The 26,193-nt window shown below is 52.1% G+C and overlaps 2 protein-coding genes across 2 annotated transcripts; both read left to right on the top strand.

Annotated features, from left to right (window-relative positions):
* The first annotated feature begins 9,121 nt into the window (after positions 1 to 9,121).
* On the top strand, positions 9,122 to 14,106 carry LOC115385543 (ectonucleotide pyrophosphatase/phosphodiesterase family member 7-like). The gene is made up of 6 exons (XM_030087612.1): positions 9,122 to 9,356; positions 9,996 to 10,141; positions 10,389 to 11,018; positions 12,493 to 12,724; positions 13,667 to 13,781; positions 14,055 to 14,106. Exons 1-6 carry the CDS (start codon positions 9,122 to 9,124, stop codon positions 14,104 to 14,106), a joined length of 1,410 nt encoding a protein of 469 aa, XP_029943472.1.
* A 2,600-nt stretch (positions 14,107 to 16,706) lies between these two features.
* On the top strand, positions 16,707 to 25,844 carry LOC115385547 (chromobox protein homolog 2-like). Its single transcript, XM_030087615.1, has 5 exons — positions 16,707 to 16,800; positions 16,890 to 16,933; positions 22,031 to 22,096; positions 22,168 to 22,237; positions 22,313 to 25,844. Exons 1-5 carry the CDS (start codon positions 16,729 to 16,731, stop codon positions 23,567 to 23,569), a joined length of 1,509 nt encoding a protein of 502 aa, XP_029943475.1. The 5' UTR covers positions 16,707 to 16,728; the 3' UTR covers positions 23,570 to 25,844.
* The last annotated feature ends 349 nt before the right edge of the window (positions 25,845 to 26,193 follow it).

The following is a 26,193-nucleotide window of genomic DNA, read 5'->3' as shown; positions in this document are numbered from 1 at the left end:
GAGGAGAGCAACACGATGGAGGAGGAGGAGAGCGACACGATGAAGGGAGGAGGAGAGCGACACGGTCGGAGGAGAGGAGGAGAGTGACACGATGGAGGAGGAGAGCGACCGATGGAAGAGGGGAGAGCGACATGAGGTAAGAGGGAGGAGAGCGACACGATGGAAGAGGAGGAGAGCGACACAATGGAAAAGGAGGGAGAGCGGCACGATGAAGGAGAGGAGAGCCGACACGATGGAAGAGGAGGAGCGGCACGGTGGAAGAGGAGGAGAGGAAACGATGAAGGCGGAGGAGAGTGACACGATGGAGAGGAGAGCGACACGATGGAGAGGAGGAGAGCGAACACGATGAAGGAGGAGGAGAGCGACCGATGGAGAGAGGAGGAGAGCGGCACGGGTGGAGGAGGAAGGAGAGCGACACGATGAGGGAGGAGGAGAGCGACACGATGGAGGAGGAGGAGAGCGGCACGGTGGAGGAGGAGGAGAGCGACACGATGGAGGAGGAGGAGAGCGACATGATGGAGGAGGAGGAGAGCAACACGATGGAGGAGGAGGAGAGCGGCAAGGTCGAGGAGGAGGAGGAGAGTGACACGATGGAGGAGGAGGAGAGCGACACGATGGAGGAGGAGGAGGAGCGACACGATGGAGGAGGAGGAGAGCGACACGATGGAGGAGGAGGAGAGCGGCAAGGTCGAGGAGGAGGAGGAGGAGAGTGACACGATGGAGGAGGAGGAGAGCGACACGATGGAGGAGGAGGAGAGCGACACGATGGAGGAGGAGGAGAGCGGCAAGGTCGAGGAGGAGGAGGAGGAGAGTGACACGATGGAAGAGGAGGAGAGCGACACAATGGAAGAGGAGGAGAGCGACATGATGGAAGAGGAGGAGAGCGACACGATGGAGGAGGAGGAGAGCGGCAAGGTCGAGGAGGAGGAGGAGAGTGACACGATGGAGGAGGAGGAGAGCGACACGATGAAGGAGGAGGAGAGCGACAAGGTCGAGGAGGAGGAGGAGAGTGACACGATGGAGGAGGAGAGCGACACGATGGAAGAGGAGGAGAGCGACACGATGGAGGAGGAGGAGAGCGACACGATGGAGGAGGAGGAGAGCGACACGATGGAGGAGGAGGAGAGCGGCAAGGTCGAGGAGGAGGAGGAGGAGAGTGACACGATGGAGGAGGAGGAGAGCGACACGATGGAGGAGGAGGAGAGCGACACGATGGAGGAGGAGGAGAGCGGCAAGGTCGAGGAGGAGGAGGAGAGTGACACGATGGAGGAGGAGGAGAGCGACACGATGGAGGAGGAGGAGAGTGACACGATGGAGGAGGAGGAGAGCGGCAAGGTCGAGGAGGAGGAGGAGGAGAGTGACACGATGGAAGAGGAGGAGAGCGACACAATGGAAGAGGAGGAGAGCGACACGATGGAAGAGGAGGAGAGCGACACGATGGAGGAGGAGGAGAGCGGCAAGGTCGAGGAGGAGGAGGAGAGTGACACGATGAAGGAGGAGGAGAGCGACAAGGTCGAGGAGGAGGAGAACGACACGACGGAGGAGGAGGAGAGTGACACAGTGGAGGAGGAGGAGAGCCCCACAGCGACGCGTCCAGAAGCCTAATCAATGGGGATGAGGGTGGGCGGAGCCAGTGGCGGCCAATGAGCTGCTGGGCCAGTGGAGGCGGGGCGAGACGCCTGGATTTGTCACGAGACGAACAGAAAAGTTTCTACAAATGAAGGATGAGCCGAAGCTCCTCAGATATCTACAACATCAACACTGTCAATCAGGGGTGTCAAACATAAGGCCCGCGGGCCAAAACCAGTCTGCACAGGCTCCAATCCCGCCAAACCACCAAAGCGATGTGGACCACAGGAGGCCGGCTGGTTCCCTGAAGGGTTCCGGAAGGCCAGCGTCATGGTGAGGCGTTTCCTGAACATCGTTCTCACCGTGCGTCGACCGTCGTCGTCTGTGGCATGCCAAACACCACCGCAGACCAAACACCACCGCAGACCAAACACCACCGCATGCCAAACACCACCGCAGATCAACGGCCACCAGAAACCAGGACTGATGGAGTCCAGAGACCACGGTCCTGCCAGACTCCAGTCAGCAGGTTCTCCACTCGGTCCGCCCACACTGTAAACCTGAATCAGTTTCCAGAACTCAAAAAAATGGAGGCAATCAATTGCCACAATTTTTTTGAGTTGATTTACTTAAAAGTCACAATTTCTCTTAACTTAAAAGGGTTACTGACTTGTACCTGTACTGCTCGATAACAGTTAAATCAAACAAAACATTCAGCTCAACTCAAAGACTTGCAGTTAGTCGGACTTACATTTTTTGCGTTAAGGTAACTCAATTCTTGTCAGTTACTTTGACTTCAAGTTTTAAGTTCTCCAAAAACTGGGTAAAATTCACAGAACTCAGAAAAATAAGTACAAAACCACATCATTTCATGTTCATCTACCTCAAAATTTATTTGTTGGTGTTATCAATGTTTTTAGTACACAGTCATCAGTGGATTCACTGCATTTGTTTACTGAAAAACATGCAACTCCATACTTCATTTTGTTGAGCAAATGATTGCCTCAAAAAAATAGAGTTTAACTAACTTCAATCATTCTCTGCCACTTTTTCCCTTTCGGGGTGGCGGGTGGCCGGAGCCGATCCCAGCTGCCGTGGGCGACGGCGGGGTCGCCCTGGACAGGCGTCCAGTCTGTGGTAGGGCTGACATGTACACACAGACAACCATTCACTCACACAGTCATACCGAGGGGTAATTTAGGGTGACCAATTAACCTGACATGCATGTTTTTGGACTGTGGAAGGAAGCCGGAGAACCCGGAGAGAACCCACACACACACGGGGAGAACATGCAAACTCCACACAGAAAGGCCCCGAGCCCCGGCCGGTCTATGAACCCAGGACCTTCCTGCTGTGAGCACTGCGCCACCATGCAGCCCCAGTTTAAATCAACTTAAACCGACACTGAGGACCTTTTCAACCTTAATAAAACATTTTAATATCTTCTGTGATGAAACATCGACTTCCAGCCAGCTGAATGGCCCTCTGTCAGCCTGAGGGCATCAGTGTTGCTTCACCTGGACTGAGCAGCTGTGAGGAGGGTGGGAGGAACCCTGCTCACTGAAAAGCTCCAGATGTGTGGACTGCTTTACGGCGTGCGTCACTTCATGATAGAACATTGTTTAGCCACCATTAGATTCATTACCTCGTCGCTATCCGTCCTTCACACAGCCGCTGGAAACAAATGAAGGCGAGTTCAGTCCGACAGCACGCCACCGGGAGCAGCATTTCACCACGCCACGCGCTAGGCCTCATGGGAACTGTAGTATTCCTTCAGGCAAAGCACTACCGCTTTGTCCACTGGCGCCGCCAAAATCAACCAAAACTGAAAGTTCCTTAGTGTTGCTTTAATTAACAAGTTTAACTAACTTAACATTCCAAATTCCTTGTTCAGCCTTCTAAATGTGTCTGGCCACTTCAATTAAGAAAACAATAATAAAGATTAAATAATGACAAAATTAAAATCTTTCATTACAGTTAAAGAAAAAGTGTGTGCTTTTAGCATCTATTCCTGAGTAAGGCAACAGAGCAGCAGTTCAGTTCAGCAGCAGTTTTTTGTTTTGGTTTGGTTTTGTTACCCTCCGTCGTGGTAGTCAGTGCACGCAATAAAAAATTCTGGATTGCCTTCAACACATAAGTAATTGATCAAAGAAATCAACTGTAATCACAGCCTATAAAACAGTAACTGATTGGATAATGAAAATGAAAATAAATAAAATGAATGCTCTTTCTCTTTCACCATCATCTATGCATATGAGACTTTTTTGTAATTGATCTGGAATGTTAAATTACTTACATGACAAAGACAATGTTTTTTCTTTAATTATCCCTATTTGAAACAATATAAATAACAGGATTTTATAGCATGTAATTAAATTACTTTTTTAAGTTGACCTTAAATGGCAACTTCGGTTTTTTGACACCTGGACCTTATTTCTAGGTGAGTCATGCTCATATAGTCACTCAGACAGACCTGCTGCAGCTCGGAGTCCTTCAGAGGTTATTTAGATCCAACCCATTTAGCGGGGGCCACGGCAGGGGGGCTTCAGCGGGACATCGTCTCTGCAAAATCGCTCATTTCGGCCATATTTCTTCATCCATCGCCAGTGTGATCATAAAGTCAGCTCGGCCGGCACGGAGCGCGTCTCGGCCCGGGAGCGGAGATCCGGAGCTCCCGGGCCGAGGAGCAGCTCCGCTCGGCCCCTGGAAGCCGCGGCCTGCTTCACGCGCCTCTGTGGGGCAAGCCGCGGTTCAGCAGCTCCGCTGGAACCGTTTCAGAAAACAAGCTTGATGTATGAGCGAGGCCGATCGCAGAAACTGTAAACAGAGCCGTGCACGTCCGGAGAGGAGCAGCAGAGCCGGGCGATGGTCTGGAGCGTGGCGTTGTTCAAAAAGACGTTTGGCTTCGTCTTTTCAAGAAAATCCTGTGTTACACCTTTAAGTCAGAACAACTTTTTCTAAAACTTTGAGTATACTCTACTTAATCTGTTTAATTATATTGAACATTCGGGTTTACAGTGCAGTGACCGAGCATCCAACCATCAGTTACCCATCCACCATCCAACCATCCAACCATCAACCAGCCGCTGAGGGGAGGATCAACAGTCTGACGTCGACTGAACGACCGACCGAACAAAAACTATCGATCTGACCAACGATGAGCGTCGATCTGCCGACCGGTGAGAGGAGCTGAGGACCAGACTCACCTGCGTCACTTCCTGGTTCAGTCACAGCCCCGCCCCCAACATGTAGCCCCGCCCCCAACATTCCACAAGTGACCGGCTTTAGGATCGATTGATCTTCTTCGGTCCTCCACTCTCTCAATGGAGTTCAGGTTGACACACTCCGACACACACGACACACTCCGACACACTCCGAACCACACGACACACTCTGACACACACGACACACACCGACACACTCCGACACACTCTGAACCACACGACACACTCTGACACACACGACACACACCGACACACTCCGACACACACGACACACTCCGACACACTCTGAACCACACGACACACTCCGACACACTCCGAAACACACCGACACACTCCAACACACACCGACACACACGACACACACCGACACACTCCGACACACACCGACACACTCCAACACACACGACACACTCCGACACACACCGACACACTCCGACATCAGTGTTGTCACAGATTACTTGAAAAGGTAATCCAATTACTGATTACTGATTACTCATCAAAAAGGTAATCTAGTTAGTTTACTGATTACTTCAATATCAAAGTAACTAAGTTACTTTAAAAATAACTTAGGTACTTTTCACCGACTTCCTCCCTGTGCCGCCTCAACATAAGAATGATAACTGGTTGTTTAAATAATACTTTACTGAAAGTGGACAAACTTGAAACATGAACATGTTTTTTTGTTTCTGTTTCTTCGGCTTTACAGTACAGAAACTGGTGTAAAACAGACCATAATGCAGACTGATGCACAACACCACATGCACATCCATACAGAAACAGCCAGTTATATCACAGGAAAACAAAACAATCCCCTTTGCAATATGTAAACAATGATATCTGCAAAATTCACATCAAGAAAAACAAAAACGATGTGCAGTGTGCTGCAGAAACGCAGAATGAAGATAAACGTTCATGTTTCAGAATAAACATGGGGGGCCTGTCGAATCGTTGCATCTGGATTTTAAAGTTGTTCTGAAACAAACACTCGGTGTCAAAGAGCAGCTGGAGCCTCAGGCAGTGAGACGAAGGCTTCTGGTTTGAGACACAACTGAAAGAAAAAATCCACGCAGCACTTTAGTCTCTTTTGCTCAGGGTTGGACTCGCTCGCTCGCAGCTGTTCTGTTCTCTTCACCTCTTATGACTGAAAAGCTGACGTTGATGTTTTACTCTAGTTTTTGAAAATAAAACCGAAAAGATTTTTTCAAACAAAACCTCGTTTTTGTCCTGTTTTTTCCTCGTCGCCTGACTGATTGGCCATCGATCAAACAACAAATCAATCAATCGATTGATGAAAAGAATGAAGCTTTGTGATGATGATCCAGGACTCGTTTCAGTCCAGCCAGCAGCAGACGGAGCGTCTGGGTCCAGCCGGACTCGGGCAGCAGGACGTTACTGAAGCTGCTGCAGGTTTCGTTGATGGATTGATGGGAAATATTTGTCCTGCTGCTCTTCGCGTCTGCTGAGTGTTTCTCTGTCTGATATCGATTCTTCCCGTTCAGGTTATTGATTTATTCACACATTTCTGATGCCGTCAGTCGATTTCCTGCTTTTATTGCTTCTATTCTGTATTTTAACCTCGTCTGGGACAAATGAATGAAAACAGCTTTGACGGCAGCCTTGACTCCTGCAGAGCGGCGTGAAGATCAGCGATTATCAACTCATTCCAGTTTAAATGTAAAGCATAACGACAGAACCATGTTCAGCTTCAGAGGACTGAAACATGTCCGTCAGGCTGTTGGAGACAAAAGACTGTTTTCAGTCTCAGCATTTGGCTTTGGCTGAAAGTGCAGAAACAGGGGTTAAAGGTCGAGGAGGGAGACGGTTGGATCAAGGCTCAGGCGGTTTCTCAGCAGAGTGAAGCTCGCTGAAGCTTTCAGCGGAAAATCGTCTGAACTGAAGCTAAAGGCTGCTCCTCTGCTGATCGACACTCCTCTCAGCTCCTTTCATAAAGAATTAAACTTGACGTTGAATTCTCAACTTTGAAATAGTGGAAGGTTCAAATTCCACTTTTGTTGAACTGTTTTCGACTGAAACACCTGCTCAACCTGGGTTTAAAGATTCAGAATAAAAGGTTTTTGGGTACTAAGTTGGTGGTTTTGAGGTCTGATGGCTTTATTATGAACTTCTGACAGAATGTGGATTTGAGGGAATGAATTCACCAAACCAGGACAGACAGAGGAGTGGAGGACGAAATGAGATTTTTTCTATAAATTCACACATTTTCTGGTAAAAATAAAGAGCTAAAATGATTCATTTAAATCAAAGTTGTATGAAACTAGTGTGAGAGTGAATGGTTGGAGGTGGGAGGGGCCGATGCCTCCGTCAGGCTGCCCCAGGGCAGCTGTGGCTACAGCGGCAGCTTACCTCCACCCAGAATGGAGGGAATGAAGACTGCAGTGGAAGCGTCTGAGAGTCCCATGAAGCGCCACATTAAACCGGTGCATTAGTGTTATTCTTTATATATCAACATGTTCCGCTGAGTTCTCCACGACTTCATCATGTTGTGAAAAAAAAATCCGGAAACGTTGAAGAGAGAGTCCAGCTGGGTCTGAGGGTCGGGGTTCGAACCGTGTGACGGACGGCTCGTCCCTCCAGGGCCGGAGGATCTCCAGACAGAAGACAGAAGGACAAGCAGAAGACAGAATGTGGGACATTAGTCCAGAGTCCCAGACAGACAGGAAGAAGACAAAGTGAACTCAGATCATTAAACATGGACCGGACTCACTGGACCGGACTGGACTGGACTACACAACACTGGACCGGACTTCATTGGACCGGACTAGACTACACTAGACTGGGGTGGACTGGACTGGACTGGAACTGGAGAGGACTGGACTAGATTGGAGAAGACTGGACTAGAATGAACTGAACTGGGCTGGGAAGGAGCGGAGTGGACTGACTGAACTGGATTGGACTGGAACTGGATTGGAAATGGGCTGGACTGGACTTGGAACTGGAAGTGGACTGGATTGTAGTGGACTTGAAACTTGAACTGCACTGCAGCCAAGTGGACTGGACTGGACTGGACTGGACTGGACTAGACTGGACTGGACTGGACTGGACTAGACTGGACTGGACTGGACTGGAGCGGAGTTGGGTGGACTGGAACTTCACTGGACCAGTTTGAGTCTGCTGGACTTGCGGGGTCCAGGCTGGGTCCATGTCTCCGTCCTGGAGACATGGAGACGGTTGAACCCGGCTGAGCAGTGACCGTCTGGAGACGGCGTCTGCAGCTCGTTCTCTTTTCATTCCTGAGACTGGGGGGGCTGCTGTGGTCCTGGTACTGGTCCTGGTCCTGGTCCTGGTCCTGGTCCTGGTCCTGGTCCTGGGGGCTGCTGCAGTGTAGTGGCTGTGTCTGGGCAGCAGGGAGCGCTGCAGGAAAAAAAGGAAGAAAAAAAACAACAGAAAACCTGACTTTCCTTCTGGAAGAGAAGACGGCGTCCCCGAGGACGTCCTGCGCAGGACTGAGGGGGCAGAGAGAGTTTGCCGGTTCAGAGAGTTCCTGTTTGATAAAGTTCTCAAGCCGAGATCTGAGACGTCCTCGGGGTCCCAGCAGTCCACAGCCGTCCTGCGAGCCATGCTGCCGGCGGCCGAGAGCTAAAGCGAGCAGGACGATGAATATGAATGAAGCTGATGAATGTTTCCTTATCTCCTGGAAGATTAGACGGCCGCCTTGAACCTCTGCCAAGGACACTCCATAAAGCTCAAATCTGAAGAGCTAGCTTGTCTCGCAGCGTGATGGACGTCGATAAGAACATCACGCTGCAGCGAAACAGAGCGCGGCGCTGTGGACGCCGCGGACGCCGCAGACGCCGCCGCTCATTTCTGATGGTTTGTCCATCCTCACGGCCGCCTCCCCAAAAAGTCCATTCCACACATCTTTCATCGATATCCTCCGGCCAACACACACAGAGCTATTAAAACCAATCTGTCCGTTGGGGCCGTTGGTCCCGGAGACCGCCGCTGAGACGGATCCTCTGGCCGTCCTCTTCAGATCCATCACGCTCCGTCCGGCTCAAGGCGAGAGTCGTCAAAGTGTCAGAGATTCACAGACGAACAGAGCGGCGGCTTTGACGGCCCGTTAACGGAAACAAACAGCCGCCCAAACTAATCTGCTTTACTGCCGCTCCTCCAGAGCAGAACGGGGCAGAACTCGCCGTCAGCGCCGGTCCCTCATAAAGCGCCCATAAACCTCCTGAGGCGGCGAGCGGAGCGCAGCTCAGATAACGTCCGTTCAACCTCCCCGATAAGATAGCCGCTCAAACTTTGCTCGCCCCTTTAAAGCCGGGGAGGCTGGGAGAGACCCGACAGACTCCAGAACGCTCGCCATGCTGTGGACCGCCGCGCTCTGCCTCCTCTGGGCCTCCACTGCCCTCGCCGCGCCCGCCGGCGGCGCCCGCCACAAGGTGCTGCTCATCTCCTTCGACGGCTTCCGGTGGGACTACGACCGAGACGTGGACACGCCGAACCTGGACCAGATGGCCCGGGACGGGGTGAAGGCTCTGTACGTCACCCCTCCGTACCTCACCCTCACCAGCCCCACCCACTTCACCCTCCTCACAGGTAACGTGTCCCGCTCCCTGCAGCAGGTGCCCAGGGCTCGATACGACCGGCGAGCATCACATGATGCTGACTGTCAAAAGCAGGTCGAAAAGGGAGAATGAAAATAAGAAAGCACTCCAGCGATGCTACATGCTACATGCTAAGCAAGATTAGAGTCTGACAGATAAACTCTAGCACAGCTCGGTGCCTCTTCGGTGCTCGGTGACAGTCCTCGCCCGTCGCTGCTGTTGGGAGTATCCATGAAGCTTCACAGTGTTTAATTAGCTGGTATCGGTACTCGGTGTTAGCTAGCGGCTAAAGGGCTGTTCTCCTGCTCGTCCACTAAAAAGTCGCTGATCTGCAGAAGAAGCTGCTCGGAGGTTACTCTGAGGATTCACAGGAGATGGGAATTAACAGTAATTGAAAGACCCGGAGTCGGACGGCTGTTAGAGCTGAGTAAGACGATTATGTCGGGCGGACGAGGGAGGAATTCTCTCTTCCTCTTCTTATTCTGACTCTGGAGTCGGCGGCGCTAAAAGAAATTTAAACTTCCTTGAAATTAAATTCCTGTAATCTGTGGAGCTGGCGGTGCGTCCCAAAGCGCCGTACGGCCGATAGGTTTTGTAATGAGGCTGACGGCGAGGCGCCTCTCGCCCGCAGGCCGCTACATCGAGAACCACGGCGTGATCCACAACATGTGGTTCAACACCAGCAGCCAGGAGAAGAAGCCGTACTACCAGACCCTGTTCGTCAACGACTGGTGGGACAATGGCTCGCTGCCCATCTGGATCACGGCGCAGCGGCAGGTCGGTGCTCCGCCTCATCGCCGTCCGCGGCGGCAGAAAGCCCCAAAGCCGCCGCCGCCGCCCCGTTTCAGGTGGATCACCGCCGTCAGGTGTTAACGGCATGCAGGTGGCAGCCGCGGTGCGGCGGGAGGTTGCAGGCAACCCGCCGGATCCCCCTTCCTGTGTTGACTTTCGCACGATGAGCGAGCGAAGCTCCACGCCGGCTGCGGGCCATACCAATGCTAACCGGCGGCGTTCTCCCCCCCAGGGCCTGAAAGCCGGATCTCTTCACTTCCCTGGCACCGCCTCCAGCTACCAGGGTCAGGTCGCCATGGTGCGGGAAGTGGAGCCGCTGCTTTACAACTACAACAACGAGACGGCGTGGAGAGAGAACGCCGACAAGGTGATGGGCTGGTTCAGAGACCGGGACCTGGACTTCGTGTCCCTGTACTTCGGCGAACCGGACGGAACCGGGCACCGCTACGGCCCGGACTCCCCCGAGCGCAGGAAGATGATCGAGCAGGTGGACCGAACGGTGGGCTACATCCGGCGCTCGGCCGCCGACCACCGGCTGGACGACCGCCTCAACATCATCATCACGTCCGACCACGGCATGACCACGGTGTACCGCAACGGCCTGGTGCGGGAGATCACCCTGAGGGACATCCCCGGCTTCTCCTTCCGGGACCTGGCCTTCCACCTGGTGGACTACGGGCCCTGCGGCATGCTGCTGCCCAAGCCGGGCCGGCTGGAGAAGGTCTACGGCGCCCTGAAGGGGGCGCACCCGCACCTCCACGTCTTCAAGAAGGAGGAGCTGCCGGAGCGCTTCCGCTTCTCCCGCCACGACCGCATCCTGCCGCTCGTCCTGCTGTCCGACGCCGGATACGTCATCAACGGGGTACGTCGCCGTTTCAGGCGCCGCCGGCGAGACCCGAGCCACTCGGCGCTCAGCGCCATCGATCGGATGTGACGGGCACGGCGTTTCCACCGACACGGCGACTCGTCTGGCCCGAGACGCAACAAGCCGGAAAGTTTGAGGCCTCGGAGACGTGACGGCAGCGGTTCTCTGCCCTCGGCGAGGCGTATTGATTCACCCTTAAAATAAAGAGTCGAGATTCGAGCGAACTTACAGGGAAGAGTTGCAAAAATAGCCGCAGCGGTAACTCGCCGCCGCTCAGCCACGGCAGCCAATTACAGCACTCAGGCCGACTTAAGAGATCCGAAGGAGAGGAAGCGACAGGTACTTCACACGCAGACAGATAATGAGATTAACGATCCGCTCGTGCCGCTGGGATCGCTGCAGAAATTACCTCACATCTTGATTAGGGAAATAATTTAATTACAGCTCCACCAAAATATGGGAGAATCGCCGCTTTCCAGGCAGGAAGCGGAGTTCCGCTCTAATCCCACCGCTTTACGGGTTTAATCAAGAGCATTTGCACGTCCTCGGGATAATCCCGGCCCGGCCGCCGACACGCGGCGCTCTCCGGCGATTCATGCCTCCAGTTCAGAATCAGCATTTTCACTTGGCTCCGCGCTCCGTCTCAGTCACTCTCTGTGCAGAAACCGTCCAATCAGAGTTCAGGGGCAGAGACGGCCCTAAAGGCTGAGCAGGGGAATCGCTGATGAAAGAAGTTATCTGCAGTCTATAGGTCATGCCTGGATCAGCCTTATCTCGCTCTGTTCTCCCCTCGTGGCTCAAACCTCGTCGTCCCCCAATCGGAGGGACGGATAAGGACGTCAGGACGGTTACACAACCCGGTGATAGCTGGACCGCCGCCGCCGCTACCGCCACCGCCACCGCCGTTTACTGACGCTGTATCAACCGAACTGTAGCGAATCACAGAGCGATCAGGATGAGGTCCCCCATGAGAGCCTCAGGTTGGACAACAGTCAGTCTGCAGTGTGGAGAAGCCTCCTCTTGTCCAATGCCGCCCTCTGCTGGTGGGTCTGGAGCAGTTCTGCCTCTGACCTCCAGCTTCACCCTGATCCGGCTCCTGATCCGGATCCGGAACTGGCTCCTGATCCAGTTCCAGAGCGGGTTCAGCTGAATCGGCTCCTGATCTGGCTCCTGATCCAGCTCCTGATCCGATTCCAGAGCGGGTTCAGGATCTGGCTCCTGATCCGGCTCCTGATCCGATTCCAGAGCGGGTTCAGGATCTGTCTCCTGATCCGGCTCCTGATCCGATTCCAGAGCGGGTTCAGGATCTGTCTCCTGATCCGGCTCCTGATCCGATTCCAGAGCGGGTTCAGGATCTGGCTCCTGATCCAGCTCCTGATCCGGTTCCAGAGTGTTTTCAGGATCCGGGTCCTGAACTGGCTCCTGATCCGGCTCCTGATCCGGGTCCTGACGCTCCGCCCCGTCTCTGCAGTACTTCCCGGTCCAGTTCAACAAGGGGGAGCACGGCTTCGACAACCAGGACCTGGACATGAAGGCACTGTTCCGGGCCGTGGGCCCGGCGTTCCGCAGGAACCTGGAGGTGGGCCCGTTCGAGACAGTCCACATCTACCCGCTGATGTGCCACATCCTGGGCATCCGGCCGGAGCTCAACGATGGCCGCCTGAGCGCCACCCAGCACCTGCTGGTGGCCGGCGGCAGCGGCGGCACGCCGGGTGAGTGGACGGCGCCGTGGCGGCAGCCGTGGCGGAGAAACCTGGCTCGGGTGGCGGTCTTCACACTCTGGCTGGAGACCCTGAGACCAGGACGGAAGAGCCAGAGTCTGGTCTCTGCAGAGGAGCCAGAGCCGGACTCTGGACCCGGTCACCAGGAAGTGGTCTGAAGGGAAACAGATCCAGCGTGTTTTTGGTGTCCGTTTCCACGGCAACAGGCCTCAGATTCACTGAAAACACGCTTTTAGGAAACAGTCAGGGAGATGGAGGAAACCCTGGTCCTGGTCCAGATGCTGGTCCTGGCCCTGCTCTGGATGCTGGTTCTGGTACTGGTGCCAATACTGGTCCTGGTCCAGGTGCTGGTCCTGCCAATGGTGCCAATGCTGGTCCTGCTGCTAGTGGTTCTGGTCCTGGTGCTGGTCCTGGTCCTGGTACTGGTGCTAATTCTGGTCTGGTGCTGGTCCCACTCCAGATGCTGGTTCTGGTCCTGGTACTGGTGCTGGTTCAGGTCCTGGCCTGCTCCTGGTCCTGGTTCTGGGCCCCCCGGCTGCAGTAAACAGTAGTTCTGCACGTGCCCAGTAGAGGGCGCGCCCAGCGGCCAGACGGTCGAAAAGGAACCAAATCCTCAGGATGTCAACATGAACCGTTTTCACTGCTGTTTTCTGTTCTCTGTTCAGCTGCTGTTCTTTAACAGTCTTTTAAGAGAAATGTTGTATTAATAACATAATAAAGACATAAAAGTTGTCCGTCCACTCTGAACGTCTTCATGTTGAGCGTCTGAATGAGGACAGCCGTTAAAGCTTCAGCAGGAATCCATGAAGACGTCCTGAAGTCTGCAGTCCGGGCCGCTCAGCAAGTGCTCCTGTTCATGTGATCACAGTCTGAAATGTTTCTCAGCTGAAGGAAGCGTCTCTGTTTCTCTGCTCTCAGATGAAGTGAATTATCTCCCCCACCTGTTCACCGGCCTGGCCGCCGCGGCCGGACTCCTGGCTGCGGTGTTCCTGGCTGTGCTGACCGGACACGTCCTGAAGAGACGCCGGACGGCGAGAAGGTGACAGAACGCCGCTCAGAGTGAAGCCACACTGTCCTGACCACTGTGGACCAGAGTCCTGCAGTGGACCAGAGTCCCGCTGTGGACCAGAGTCCCGCTGTGGACCAGAGTCCTGGACCAGAGTCCCGCTGTGGACCAGAGTCCTGCAGTGGACCAGAGTCCTGGACCAGAGTCCTGCAGTGGACCAGAGTCCCGCTGTGGACCAGAGTCCCGCTGTGGACCAGAGTCCTGCTGCATCTGGCCCGGCTCATCTCCCTGGTCTCTCCGTTCCAGATCCGGGAGCGAGAGGCGTCCTGCAGAGAAGACCCTCCAGACCACGTTCTGAGTCCTGCTTTCAGCCTCTTCATGTGGGTTTTGAGAAGCAGCCTTCATTTCCTGCGAGGACTTTTCGGTCCCACCGTCCAATGAAAGCAGAGCTGAGTGCAGTTTTCACTTTTTAGCGATACCAGAAGAAAATGAGATCAAAATGAAATGAATGGGGGAAAACTCAAACCTGTGATCTGCAGCTCTGTGAACAGTAAGAACATGTTATTACATTTTAAATAAGTAAATGCAATATTGTATCTGTCTTCGTGAAGCTGAATTGAATGTAATATGTCTTGAATTTGTATTACACTGTTGTTACCTGTATTTAATCTGATTTTCAGCATTTTGTAAATATTCTTATTCTTATGTTTGAATTTCAAAAACAGAGAACCATGTTCCGTGTAAACGACGTGATGTTTGTAACATTAAAGTGATTAAAATGTCATAAAAATGAATCTCAGATGAAAAATAAAGCTGCTCAGGATTTTAAATACTTAACTTCTGATGAATAAACCCTGTTGTTGGACTACAGTGGCTGCAGAGGGACATTTCAACACGCGCGTTTCCTTTACCCGCCTCTCCATTCAGACGGTGTCAAGTTACACAGCGTGGCGTCACATTTCCGGTTCAGAGTTTCAATACAAAAGCATGTTGGCCTGTTCCTGCTATTGATGAAACTCTAAGACAAATGTTTGGTTACTTTTGTTAATATTGTACAGAAAAATACAACTTATTTTGGCGTGTGCGTTGAGAACAGAACAGGACAGGCTGTGGGTTGGTGTGCAGTAGCAGTGTTTTTCAATCTAAAACATTTAGTTAATAGCTTAGTTATTTCTAAATAACTGGATCACACCTCAAAGATAACAGCTAAGTCGCTGCTCTACGATTTATTAATAAAACTTGTCTCAGTATATATATATTTTTTTTGTTTCAATCAAAATTTAAATTAACATCTTATAGGTAGTGTTTCATTTTTAAAGTTGTCTTGGTGCTGTCATTTTTAGTATTTTAATCAAAACTGAAGTTAACAGCTCAGGTAGTGTTTTATTTTTTTATTTTAGAAAGCTTGCTTTGCTGTTATTTTTTTTACTTATTTTCTTTAGTGCTGTCATGCGATCAAAAAAATTAATTACAGGATTTGTAATGAATTAATCTAATTAATCACATTTTAATCTCATATCTGCTCTAGTTCCCCAAGTGAAGAATTCAAATTCAGGGATGTTACAGACTTGTAGTGCAGGACTCATCAGATGAAAACACTGTGAAGAGAAGACTTGAAATCCACATTTTTGTTGATGATGGATGAAAGTTAATTCAAGACGTCTCGTCCAAAATAAGTTCTGAGCCCAATCAGGCAACTTAAATAACACTGTCAGTGTGTTTCCTTAACGGAATTTAAAAGAAGAAAAAGTTTCAGTACATCCCAGCAAACCAATTCGGCCTGGTGCTCTATTCAAAAATGTAGTGCAAATATTGATTAAAAAAAATCTGAAATAAAATAAGGCTGAGTCTCAAATCGCCACTGAAGCAAACCAAATCCAAAATGAAGACTAAAACTAACTTAATAGAGCAATTTAAAATGAATACTACAGTATAACATGCCTCTAAATAAGACAACAGTTCCATTCACAGTGAATTGCCACTCAAGTGCGCTATAATTAATCTTATTTTTTTTGTGCACTAATTTGCAGAGTAATTAGTCTAATTAATGCACTAAAGTGACAGCCCTAATTTTAACTAAATATGTTAAGAGCTTTGTGTTTTATCTTTAGAACAAAACTTGTTTTAGATATTTTTAGTTTTTTTTTTAGTATTTGAATAAAAATGTAATAACATCTTAGTGATATTACTTTTCAAATACAACTTGCTTTTGGAGTATTTCATTATTTCTACTTTTTAATCAAAATATTAGTAAATAGTTTAATGATTTCTCTTCACACTCCTCTCTGGATCACACCTGGAAGGCTTTAGTCAACAGCTTAGTTACTGCTGCATTATTAACAAAGCGTGTCTCAGTATGTTTGGTTATTTTTTGTGTTTCAGTCAAAATTTGTCAATAGCCTATAAGTAGTGTTTAATTTTTAACTTGTTTTTAGTGTTATTTTTTGGTACTTTAATCAAAATTTAAGTTAACAGCTCAGGTAGTGTTCCATCTTTTTATTTTAGAAAGCTTGCTTTGGTGTTTTTAGTTATTTTCTTTAGTTTTTTAATCAAAATGGAAGTAAACAGCTTAGTGATATTACTTGTCAAATACAACTTGCTTTTGGAGTATTTCGTTATTTCTACTTTTTACTACTATAGCTTTGTTTTTTCTCATCACACCCCTGGCTGGATCATAAGCGAAAGACTTCACTTAACTGCTTATTTACTGCTGTATGATTTATTAATGAAACGTGTTTTCAGTGTACTGAGTTACTGACATGTCAGAGATCAGACCCTCCATCTTCTCCTACACCACCGAGCGAACTCCCAGCAGGGAAAGAAAGCCGTTAAACGGACGGCAGCTCTTACTGTGGAGTGAGGCGGGACTTCCGGTGCGTGCCGCGCCGTGATTGGCCGCCGCCGCTCCGTGCCGCGCCGCGATTGGCCGCCGCCGCGCCGCTGCCCCCATGAAGCGGCTCCGTGCGGGGCGAAGGCAGCCATGGAGGAGCTGAGCGCGGTGGGAGAGCAGGTCTTCGACGCCGAGTGTATCCTCAACAAGCGGCTCCGGAAGGTGAGCGAAGCCCCGCGCAGCGCGGAGCGCGTGCCGCGGCCGGCCCGGTGCTGACCCCTGACCCCCCCGCCGCGGGGCTCTGTCCGCAGGGAAAGTTGGAGTTCCTGGTGAAGTGGAGGGGATGGTCGTCCAAGTAAGTCCGAACAATGAAAACAACAACAAGAGGAGGAGCGGCTGGACCCGGTCCCCCGAAACCCGCTCCCCGGTCCCCCCGGTCCCCCCCGGTCCCCCCCGGTCCCCCCGGTCCAGCAGGAGCCCGGCTCCCATCCCGGCACCTGCAGACCTCCTTTTCTCCTCACTAACCCGTTTCTCTGTGCGTGTGTGTGTGTGTGTGTGTGTGTGTGTGTGTGTGTGTGTGTGTGTGTGTGTGTGTGTGTGTGTGGAGCCAGTTATCACTCATTCCTGGTTTGTTTTATTGCTTCTTCTGACTTCTTTACCTGAAAACTGATCTTTAGGTGGTTTCTCCAGACTCGCCGGGCGTTGAACCCTCATCTCTGACTTTCTGTTGAACAACCCACCACCAGCCCCTTTGTGTGTGTGTGTGTGTGTGTGTGGTGGGGGTTGAGTGTGTCTCTGCTCACCACCAACAGGTCCTCCTGTGTCTCAGTCTGACCCTGAAGAGAAAACAGAAAGCAGGTTTTGTATTTTTATTTCTCCGTTCAGACCAGATTTAATCAGCCAGTAAAATAAAAGTCCACTGTCTTAACAAAACCCGCCTTTCCCTTTAAAGATAAACAACAACAACAACTGAAGATTCCTGAAAATGCTCTAAGCGTCAGGTTTACTGAACAGGTTTTCTTGGTGAGGTCCTCCTGACACCACTGCTGGATTTAACTTTCTTTATTCAGAAATGTACTTTTTCTGCATCTGTTTCACTTTATTCCTCGATTTTATTCTTTTTATCAAATGGACAAATGTTCCAGCTCCATTTTCAGGAAAAACAGAATTAAAGTGTAGAAAGGTTGATGCAGCAGGTGCTCAAAATGGAGATTTATCAATGTTTCAGACCTACTGATGAAAAAACTAAGTTTGTAAGTTATTTAGATTTCAAGATGCTTCTTTTATGATTTCAATGATTTATTAGTTAAATTTCTAACGAGAGCTTTAATCTGTGGAATAAAAATCAACTATTCTTATTAGAATGCATTGATGCTCTGATGCAGATGTTGGTTTCTGTCCACACACTTCTCATATTTCTAAAAGTTGAATGTTTTATTCTGTTAAGCGTCCTCAGTGTTGAAATTTGTTGTATGATTATGAAAACAAAAAGGAGATTTTCTCATATCTTGACTCGTCTGTTCTACTTAAAGCTCCTTCCGACCGTCAGATTTAAACTTCATGCAGACATTCCAGCGTCTGATCGCTGGTGTTTTCTGTTTGTCGCTGTTTGACTCTAACATGCAGGAAGTGGATGAATGTGACTCGTTCTGGAGTTCAGAGAACCTTTGGTTCCTCTCAGCCAGGTGGCAGAGCTCTAATGTACGGACGGTTGGTAGTCCGACTCCAGGAGGGACTGCAGCCGGTCTCTGGGCTGGTGCAGAGCTGGTCAGGTGTTGGTCAGTAGCAGTAGCGGCCGGTGGCGCAGGGCGCAGGTGGCGAGGGACGCTTGTTTTGTCCGCCTACACTGCCAGGCAGGCGGTGTGGCGTTAATTCACTTCCACATTGGCGGAAGCACTCGTTTCCATACCTGCGCATTCCAGGCGGGCGGTGTTGAAGAAACCAGTTTATTAAAAATAATCGTTGCCGACCTGTTGTGTAGTTTGGAATGTGCCGTGAATGCGCAGGTGTGGAAACAAGCGCTCCCGTCAATGCGGAAGTGAATTAACACCGCACCGCCTGCTGCTGGCGGTGTAGGCAGGCAAAACAAGCGCCCCACGCCACCGGCCGCCACTGGTCAGGAGTTGGTCAGTTTGTCAATAGTTGGTATGTAGTTGGTCAGTGGTTGGTCAGTAGTTGGTCAGTTTGTCAATAGTTGGTATGTAGTTGGTCAGTGGTTTGTCAGATGTCAGTCAGTAGTTGGTCAGGAGTTGGTCAGTAGCAGGGTTTGTGTTATCCGGTAATTACCGGACTTTGACCGGTAAAATCTGCCGAAGTCCGACATATTTTAACACCACCGGTCAAAATGTCCGGGGAAAAATCTTCCCTCCAATCTCAATTTTTTTTGGAATATTCCCTCCAAGCAAAAATTGAATTAAAAAAGGCAATTTCCACCTCATTTTAAAAAAATAAAAAAAAAAACCCATAAAACCCCGAATTTTATATTTTATGAATGAGCCTCGTCTATGTGGAAAAACCTTTTTTTTTCCAGGCGGAACTGAACTTGTGGCACGTGTTTCATTACTCCGACAAAGCGCGCAGCACAACAACAATACAGCGGGAGACACGTGGAAACAGGCGAAACTTAGACTTTTTTAATAAGCAGAATAGTTCAGAGGAGAAGGGTCAGAGTGCAGATGTCAGGCGCTGTCCAGCTGTCCGGGACGCTGCTCTGACTCCTCACTCAGACGCTCGGTTCAGAATCAGTTTTTGTAAACAACTTTACCTAGAAGATAGAAAAAATGTTTCTAGGACCAAATTCTGTATGTTTTTAAATGGCTTTGTCACGTAGAGCGACAAAGTTTACATCTATTGAAAATACACCCCACTTAATAACAGGAATAGAGTTTTTTACAGGTTTGCTTTGCAGGTGAGTAGACTTTATATTTATGTCCTGATCTTTGGGCAAATCTTTGAAGAAATTCCCCAACCATTCTATTGAGCTTTGGAACCGACGTCACCGCGCAATGCATTATGGGACGACGGCGCCATTTTGAAGGGGTAGAGAAATCAAAACAAACTATGACAACACTTGAAAATGCGAAAGAAAAGAGATTCTACCGCGACCGATTGCGTCCGGATGCACAACTAGGATACCTCGTTCTCTCGACATCTCGGGACAGGTCTGACATCGTGGAGCAAGTTTGACTCGGTGTGGATTTACGGTGTAGTGCAGGAAAAAACCTGGCGGAGCGTGAAAACAATTATAAAGCACATCTGAAATACGCCGTAAAGCAGAAGCAGCAGATAATCAGCAAGATTAAAAAGTGAAAGAATAAAAAATAAAATAATGCCCTTACAGAACATCTAGTAATATCCCCTCTTGTGGGATTAATGAAGGATTTTTAACTTTCAATAACTCCGCTGGTCCATCCTGCCACGCAGAGGAGCTGTTTTAACAGAGCACAAAGACGCACAGCTGCTGCAGAGCAGCTTCAGACCAGCGGGGGGCGCTGCTGTTCAGCCCCGGAAAGATGGGACTTTATTTTGGCAGTTTTACACAATATTGCACTGGCCGATAGAGTTACTGTTGATGCACCTGCGCCACGAGAGGAGCCGACGTGGAAACCAGCAGAGCCTGGACTGGCTGGACCAGGAGACAGGACCTGAAGAACCGCTATGAAATGTAAATAAACTCTAAAGTTTAGCAAATTATTAATTTACTCAGTGGTGCGAAGCCAGCAGCCCAGAAAATAACGTATCAGCTAAAGGGAGATAAAATACAGACAGAGGACGTTTAGTCAAACATTTTATTAAGACTTCTATTCTTTAATTTAAGCTGCACCGACAGCGGGTGGCAGGCGCCGCCCTCGGTGGCCTGAGTCCCGGGTCCCGCTCGGTCCGGGGTCCTGCTCGGCACCGGTCCGGTGCTGGGTGTGTCTCGGTGGGACCGTCCCGCTGTGGGGAGGAGTCCGGGCCGCGGTGCTGCTGTCTGGCTCTGAGACATAATTAAAGAAACAATAAAACTCTGAGCTGTGTAACGTGAGTCAGCATCATTATTTGTAACATCAGGGTTAAATTAAAGGATCTATAATCTGTTCAGACCTCAGTCGGTCCGTTCGTCCAGACGACGCCGTTCATCGCTGCTGCAGCTTCCTCCAGACAGCGTTTCCCTTTTCTCCTTTAATTCCCGTTTTAATTCTTCCAAAGAGCTCCTCCTGATTTACCTCCACCTGAGAGGTGATGCTATGATTATGAAAAACTCACTAAAATGTCAGTCTGACTGCAGGACGGGGAGTGGCAGCAGGAGGGCTTGTTTAGAATAATTAATTAGCCATGTGCTGGTCTTAGAGTAGCTGTTTAACTGACAGAGTCATTTATTCATGACCAGTATCAAGAACTTACCAGAATGAAAATGTGTGGAACATATCAAGAGATATCTGGATGACATCGAACTTTATTTCCACACGTCTAACCGCAGCGATCCAGGCAAGCCGCTGCCTTCCAGTAACATGATACGGTGCTTCCAAGCAGGAACACCAAAAACAGACAGCCCATTCTCTCACTTCCTGCCCTGCCGGTCAGCCAGGGAGCCTTACAACCAGCAACACAGCAGTTCAAACCGTTTTGTCATTACTTTTCCAGCTTCTAATGGGTTTACACTGCAGTGCGTTTGTAGCACCCCTTCAAAATGGCGGATAAACATTAAAAATGGCTCCGCCCCTTTTTTGTGACATCACGCTCCAAAGGTCAATAGAAATTTAGTCCACACGAAATTTGACAGGCGAAGGCGGCGCCCTGTGGAAAGTATACAACCCCCCCCAAATAATATTTTACCGGGACATCAAGCGCTTGTCCGGTAAATTGAAAACCTGCCGGTTATGTTGTCCGGTGACATTTTTTTTTACAGCGGAAACCCTGATCAGGAGTCGGTCAGGAGTCGGTCAGGAGTCGGTCAGGAGTCGGTCAGGAGTCGGTCAGGAGTCAGTCAGGTAAAAGGAAGCCTGAATCAGACCTGAGCAGCGTTTCACAGCCGGTCTGTAAATAAAGGTCTCAGGTGGCGTTCAGGTTGCCTCCACTCGGCTCTCATCCGCTGAACAGCGGCGTCCAGTGTTTCCTGAATGAACGGATCCCTCACTAGGTCTGGGTCCTCCTCTCGGGTCCTGGTCCTCCTCTCGGGTCCTGGTCCTCCTCCGGGTCCTGGTCCTCCTCCGAGTCCTGGTCCTCCTCCGGGTCCTGGTCCTCCTCCGGGGCTGGGTCCTCCTCTCGGGTCCGGGTCCTCCTCTGGGGCCGGGTCCTCCTCCAGGTCCTGGTCTTCCTCCGGGGCCGGGTCCTCCTCCGGGTCCTGGTCCTCCTCCGGGTCCTGGTCCTCCTCCGCGTCCTGGTCCTCCTCCGGGGCCGGGTCCTCCTCCGGGGCCGGGTCCTGGTCTGGATGAGTGCCAGGCGTTTCAGCTCCTGTGGTGGTTTGTTACAGACACAACAGCTGGGAGCCTCAGGAGAACATCCTGGACCCGCGGCTGCTCGCCGCCTTCAACAAGAAGTGAGTGTCCCGGCGCACCGGCTGGCCCCGGGCTCCGGCGCCCGCCGCTGACCCTCCGCTCTCCTCCGCAGGGAGCAAGAGAAGGAGCTTCTGATGCGAAAGAAAGGGAAACGGCCCAGAGGACGACCCCGGAAAGTCCTGGTGAGTCCGGTCCGGAGCCGTCCTCCGTCCAGGACCTGGTTCCGCCGTCTAACGCGTTCCTGTTCCAAACTGCAGGAGAACGTTCCTGAAGTCAGCAAGTCCAGCAGCTCCTCGTCCGGCTCCTCGTCCTCGTCCTCCGACTCCTCGTCTTCGTGCTCCTCGTCCTCGTCCTCCGAGGACGAGGACGAGGAGGACGGCGGCGGCGAGACGCCCGGCACGGCCGGCAGAACCAGGGAGCTGCATCCGGTTCCGCAGAAGAAGGCGCAGATCGTCGTGGCCAAGCAGTCGCCGCCCCGGAAGCGCGGCCGCAAGCCGCCGCCGGCCGATGCCAAGGACTTCCCGCCCAGCAAGGGCGCCCGCAAAGTCCCCAAGACCGCCAGAGACCCGGACCTCCCGGGGGCCATCAAGAAGCCCGTCCATCCCGCCAGCTTCACCTTCATGGGGTTCCACCGGGGCGCGTCCCGGGAGGCGGCGGCCGGGCCGGCCCGCGGCCCGCTGACCCCCGGGGGGGCCGCGAAGAACCCGGCGGGGGGCCCGGCGAGCTCCGGCCGGTCCCCCGTCCAGACCGCCTCCCTGTCGCTGAACAGGTCCGGCCACAACCGGAGTGTCTCCGACGGCAGGCAGGCGGCTTCCGGCGCCAGTCTGGATCTGAAGACCGCCGCCGGCAAGTCGAAGGGCGTGGCGGCGCTGAACCTGAACACCAGCAAGCCCCCGGGTCAGGGGACCGCCCAGCTGAGCCCCCCCAGCGGACAGAGGAAGCCCCCGGCGCCGCTGTCCACGCTGCCGCGGATCCCGCACCCTAAACCCGCGGCGTCCGTGCCCTCGAAGAACCCGCCGTCCGGTCCGGGTCCGGGTCTGCAGCCCCTCAACCTGCAGAGCAAACTGGCCCAAAGCGGCGGCGCCCTGAGAACCGCCGCCAAGAAAACCCCGGTCTCTCAGAACCAGGAGCGCAGCGCTCCCAAGACTCCGCCCACCCCCCAGAGACTGGCCGTCAGGAAACCCCAGACCCCCGCGGACAGGGTCCAGACCGCCAGAGTCCCGGGGCGGCTGGAGAAGACCTGCGGCGAGGTCCAGAACCCGGAGAGAACCGGCTCCAAAGAGGGCAAGAAGGCCAGAATGAACGACATGAGCACGGGCGAAGACGAGAGCAGCTCGGACTCGGACCAGGACTCCTCCTACCCCGGCCGCCCGCCGGTCCAGAACCAGGACTGGAAGCCCACCCGGAGTCTGATCGAACACGTCTTCGTGACGGACGTCACCGCCAACCTGGTCACCGTCACCGTGAAGGAGTCGCCCACCAGCGTCGGCTTCTTCAGCCTCCGCCACTACTGAGCCCGGAACGCAGAACCGCCGTCGCATGCAGGTCTGGACGGAACCTCTGGACCAGAGGAACCTCTGGACCGGAGAACCCCATCAGGGAGCAGATCCATTCAGAACCTTTAATTCTTTGAGGGTGAAGTTCGGAACTGAGGAGCGACGGTGAACCAAAAGTTAGTTTTTTTTATCGTAACTTTTTACGATCGTATTTCTTTCCTGCCGGACGCCGATGTCAGAGGTGAAGAACGTCGTCAGTAGAACTCAGTTTGAACCGCGGCTCCCTGCAGGTTGTTCCATCCCATCGTTTTTGTGTTCTGCGTCTTCTGGTGAGATTATCTGCATTGTTACCTTCCGACGCACAGACCGAAAAGCGCTAGCATAGCGCTAGCATAGCGTTAGCATAGCACTAGCATAGCGTTAGCAGCGCATTAGCAGAACATTAGGAGAATGCTATCAGAGCGTTAGCAGAGCGCTAGCAGAACATTAGCAGAATGCTATCAGAGCGCTAGCGGAGTGCTAGCAGAGCGTTAGCACAGCGCTAGCTCCGTTCGCCCATGGTGAATCTACTTCAGTCTGGAACCCTCCGCAGCGCTGAGCTGGTCGACGTTCTCCTGACGTTCCAGAGATGTTCCACCTCCGTCGGTTCGGCCTCGGCTGAATGAGTTCTTATGGTGGACAGGAAGTCCGGTTCCTTCCAGGGTTCTCCTGCCGTCGAGCTGTTTGGAGGAACAGGTGGACGTGACGAACTGAGAGCGAGAGCGGATCGTTCCACAGCAGGGGGTTCTTCTGGTCCAGGGTCCGGATCGTTCCACAGCAGGGGGTTCTTTTGGTCCAGGGTCCTGATCGTTCCACAGCAGCGGGTTCTTCTGGTCCAGGGTCCAGATCGTTCCACAGCAGTGGGTTCTTCTGGTCCAGGGTCCAGATCGTTCCACAGCAGTGGGTTCTTCTGGTCCAGGGTCCGGATCGTTCCACAGCAGCGGGTTCTTCTGGTCCAGGGTCCGGATCGTTCCACAGCGCTGAGGGGTTTTTCGTGTCCGGACTCGGATCTGGACTCGGATCAGACTGAGACTCCGTCTTTCCTTCCAGAAGCTTCTCAGGCTTCATTTCATTCCAAGAACAGAAAATGAGTTCTGGGATCCTGGAGCCGGTTTCTGTAGAACCTCTTCAGAACCATCGACCCGTTTTCAGAGAATCAAATCCTACCGGGTCCTGAACCATATTTCTGGACACAAACTGGACGTTTCTATCAGACAGACCAGAGAACCAGGTTCCTCCGTGGTTTTTAACTCAACGCGCCGACAGTCTGGTTCTGCGGGTTCTTACCTGTTCTGGATCGGGGGAACTGGGTCAGCAGGTGCAGAGAGACGCCCGACTGGCTGTCCGCCGCTCGTCCAGACCGTCCCGGTGGATCGACTGGCCGGGCCCAGGTCTTCGGCGGTTCTCAGGTTCTCCACGTTCTGGGTTTGTTGGTTCTCGCGACTCGCTTTGGATTCAAACTGCCGATTGGACCAAACCTGTGAGCATCGGAGGAGACGGTGGCGGCGGAGGTTCGTCACGCCGCCTGACCGAGTCGCAGAACCGATAAATCTGAGTGGAACACCGGGAGGAGAACGTTCCGCCACGTTCCACTGAGCTCTGGAGCAGAGCCCCCGGTCCGGTCCGGTCCGGTCCGGTCTGTGCCTTTTCCTCCCCGCCCAGACTTTTCCCCAAAGACCACCGGTCTGGAGAGGAGTTCCCCCTGGAGCACGGCCGGGACGCCACGCGTTCCACACGTTCCCCGTCTGGACGGTTCTCAACAGGGTCGAACTCTGAACGTCTCCTCACTCCTGTGCAGAGCGGAGACCCGATGCCTTAATGGAGGAGGGACAGGTCCGGGACAGGACCGGGACAGGACCGGGACAGGTCCGGGACAGGTCCGGGACAGGACCGGGACAGGTCCGGGACAGGTCCGGGACAGGACCGGGACAGGACCGGGACAGGTCCGGGACAGGTCCGGGACAGGACCGGGACAGGTCCGGGACAGGTCCGGGACAGGACCGGGACAGGTCCGGGACAGCAGGACAGTTTCTGGACAGTAGTCTCTCACACTAGAGGTTTATCGTGAAACTGTGATAGTGGGGGGGGGTCCGGTTTGGGGGGGTCTTAAATCCTATTTTTTCAGAGTTTTGTACTGTTGTAGGGGACAGTGGACGTGGAGACGTCTCCTGGTAGACACTAACCCTCATGGAGTCTCTCTGCAGCTATTTATTTCTAACGGTCGTCGGTCCCTGTATGAACTAATAAACTGGAGAACGTGTCTGGAGTCTGGACTGTCCTTCCCTGGCGGTTTCTTCGGTCCTCAGGCTCCGTGCAGTGCTGCGCCGTGGCCACCAGGCGGGGCTGCTGCGCTGCTCGGTGAGGAAACCAGAACCACCCGGTCAGATCTATTTCACCCCCTTCTCCAGTCTGCTGCTCGATGATTGTGTGAATGCTGAAGGCATTCACACTATTACATTCCTCTTCTGACTTCTTCCGCCGTTTTTTGGCACGCTTCTCCTCCTTCAAATCTTGTCCGATTTGAACCATTCATATATCAAATTGTGCAGTTTTTAAGGACATTCCGGCTATGTTCTAACTTTTTAATATCTTTTAAACTTTTT

This window comes from Salarias fasciatus, unplaced genomic scaffold, assembly GCF_902148845.1.
Source record: "Salarias fasciatus unplaced genomic scaffold, fSalaFa1.1, whole genome shotgun sequence".
Taxonomy (NCBI): Eukaryota; Metazoa; Chordata; class Actinopteri; order Blenniiformes; family Blenniidae; genus Salarias; species Salarias fasciatus.
The sequence above is the reverse complement of the archived record's forward strand: the minus strand, read 5'-3'. Positions and strand labels throughout refer to the sequence as shown.

Excerpts from the sequence above, each read along its gene's own strand:
- LOC115385543 (XM_030087612.1), top strand. The coding sequence starts at position 9,122 with ATGCTGTGGACCGCCGCGCTCTGCCTCCTCTGGGCCTCCACTGCCCTC. Across the intron at positions 9,357-9,995 it reads CCACTTCACCCTCCTCACAG|GCCGCTACATCGAGAACCAC; the intron begins GTAACGTGTCCC and ends TCTCGCCCGCAG. Across the intron at positions 13,782-14,054 it reads AGACGCCGGACGGCGAGAAG|ATCCGGGAGCGAGAGGCGTC; the intron begins GTGACAGAACGC and ends TCTCCGTTCCAG.
- LOC115385547 (XM_030087615.1), top strand. The coding sequence starts at position 16,729 with ATGGAGGAGCTGAGCGCGGTGGGAGAGCAGGTCTTCGACGCCGAGTGT. Across the intron at positions 22,097-22,167 it reads CTCGCCGCCTTCAACAAGAA|GGAGCAAGAGAAGGAGCTTC; the intron begins GTGAGTGTCCCG and ends TCTCCTCCGCAG. Across the intron at positions 22,238-22,312 it reads GACGACCCCGGAAAGTCCTG|GAGAACGTTCCTGAAGTCAG; the intron begins GTGAGTCCGGTC and ends TCCAAACTGCAG.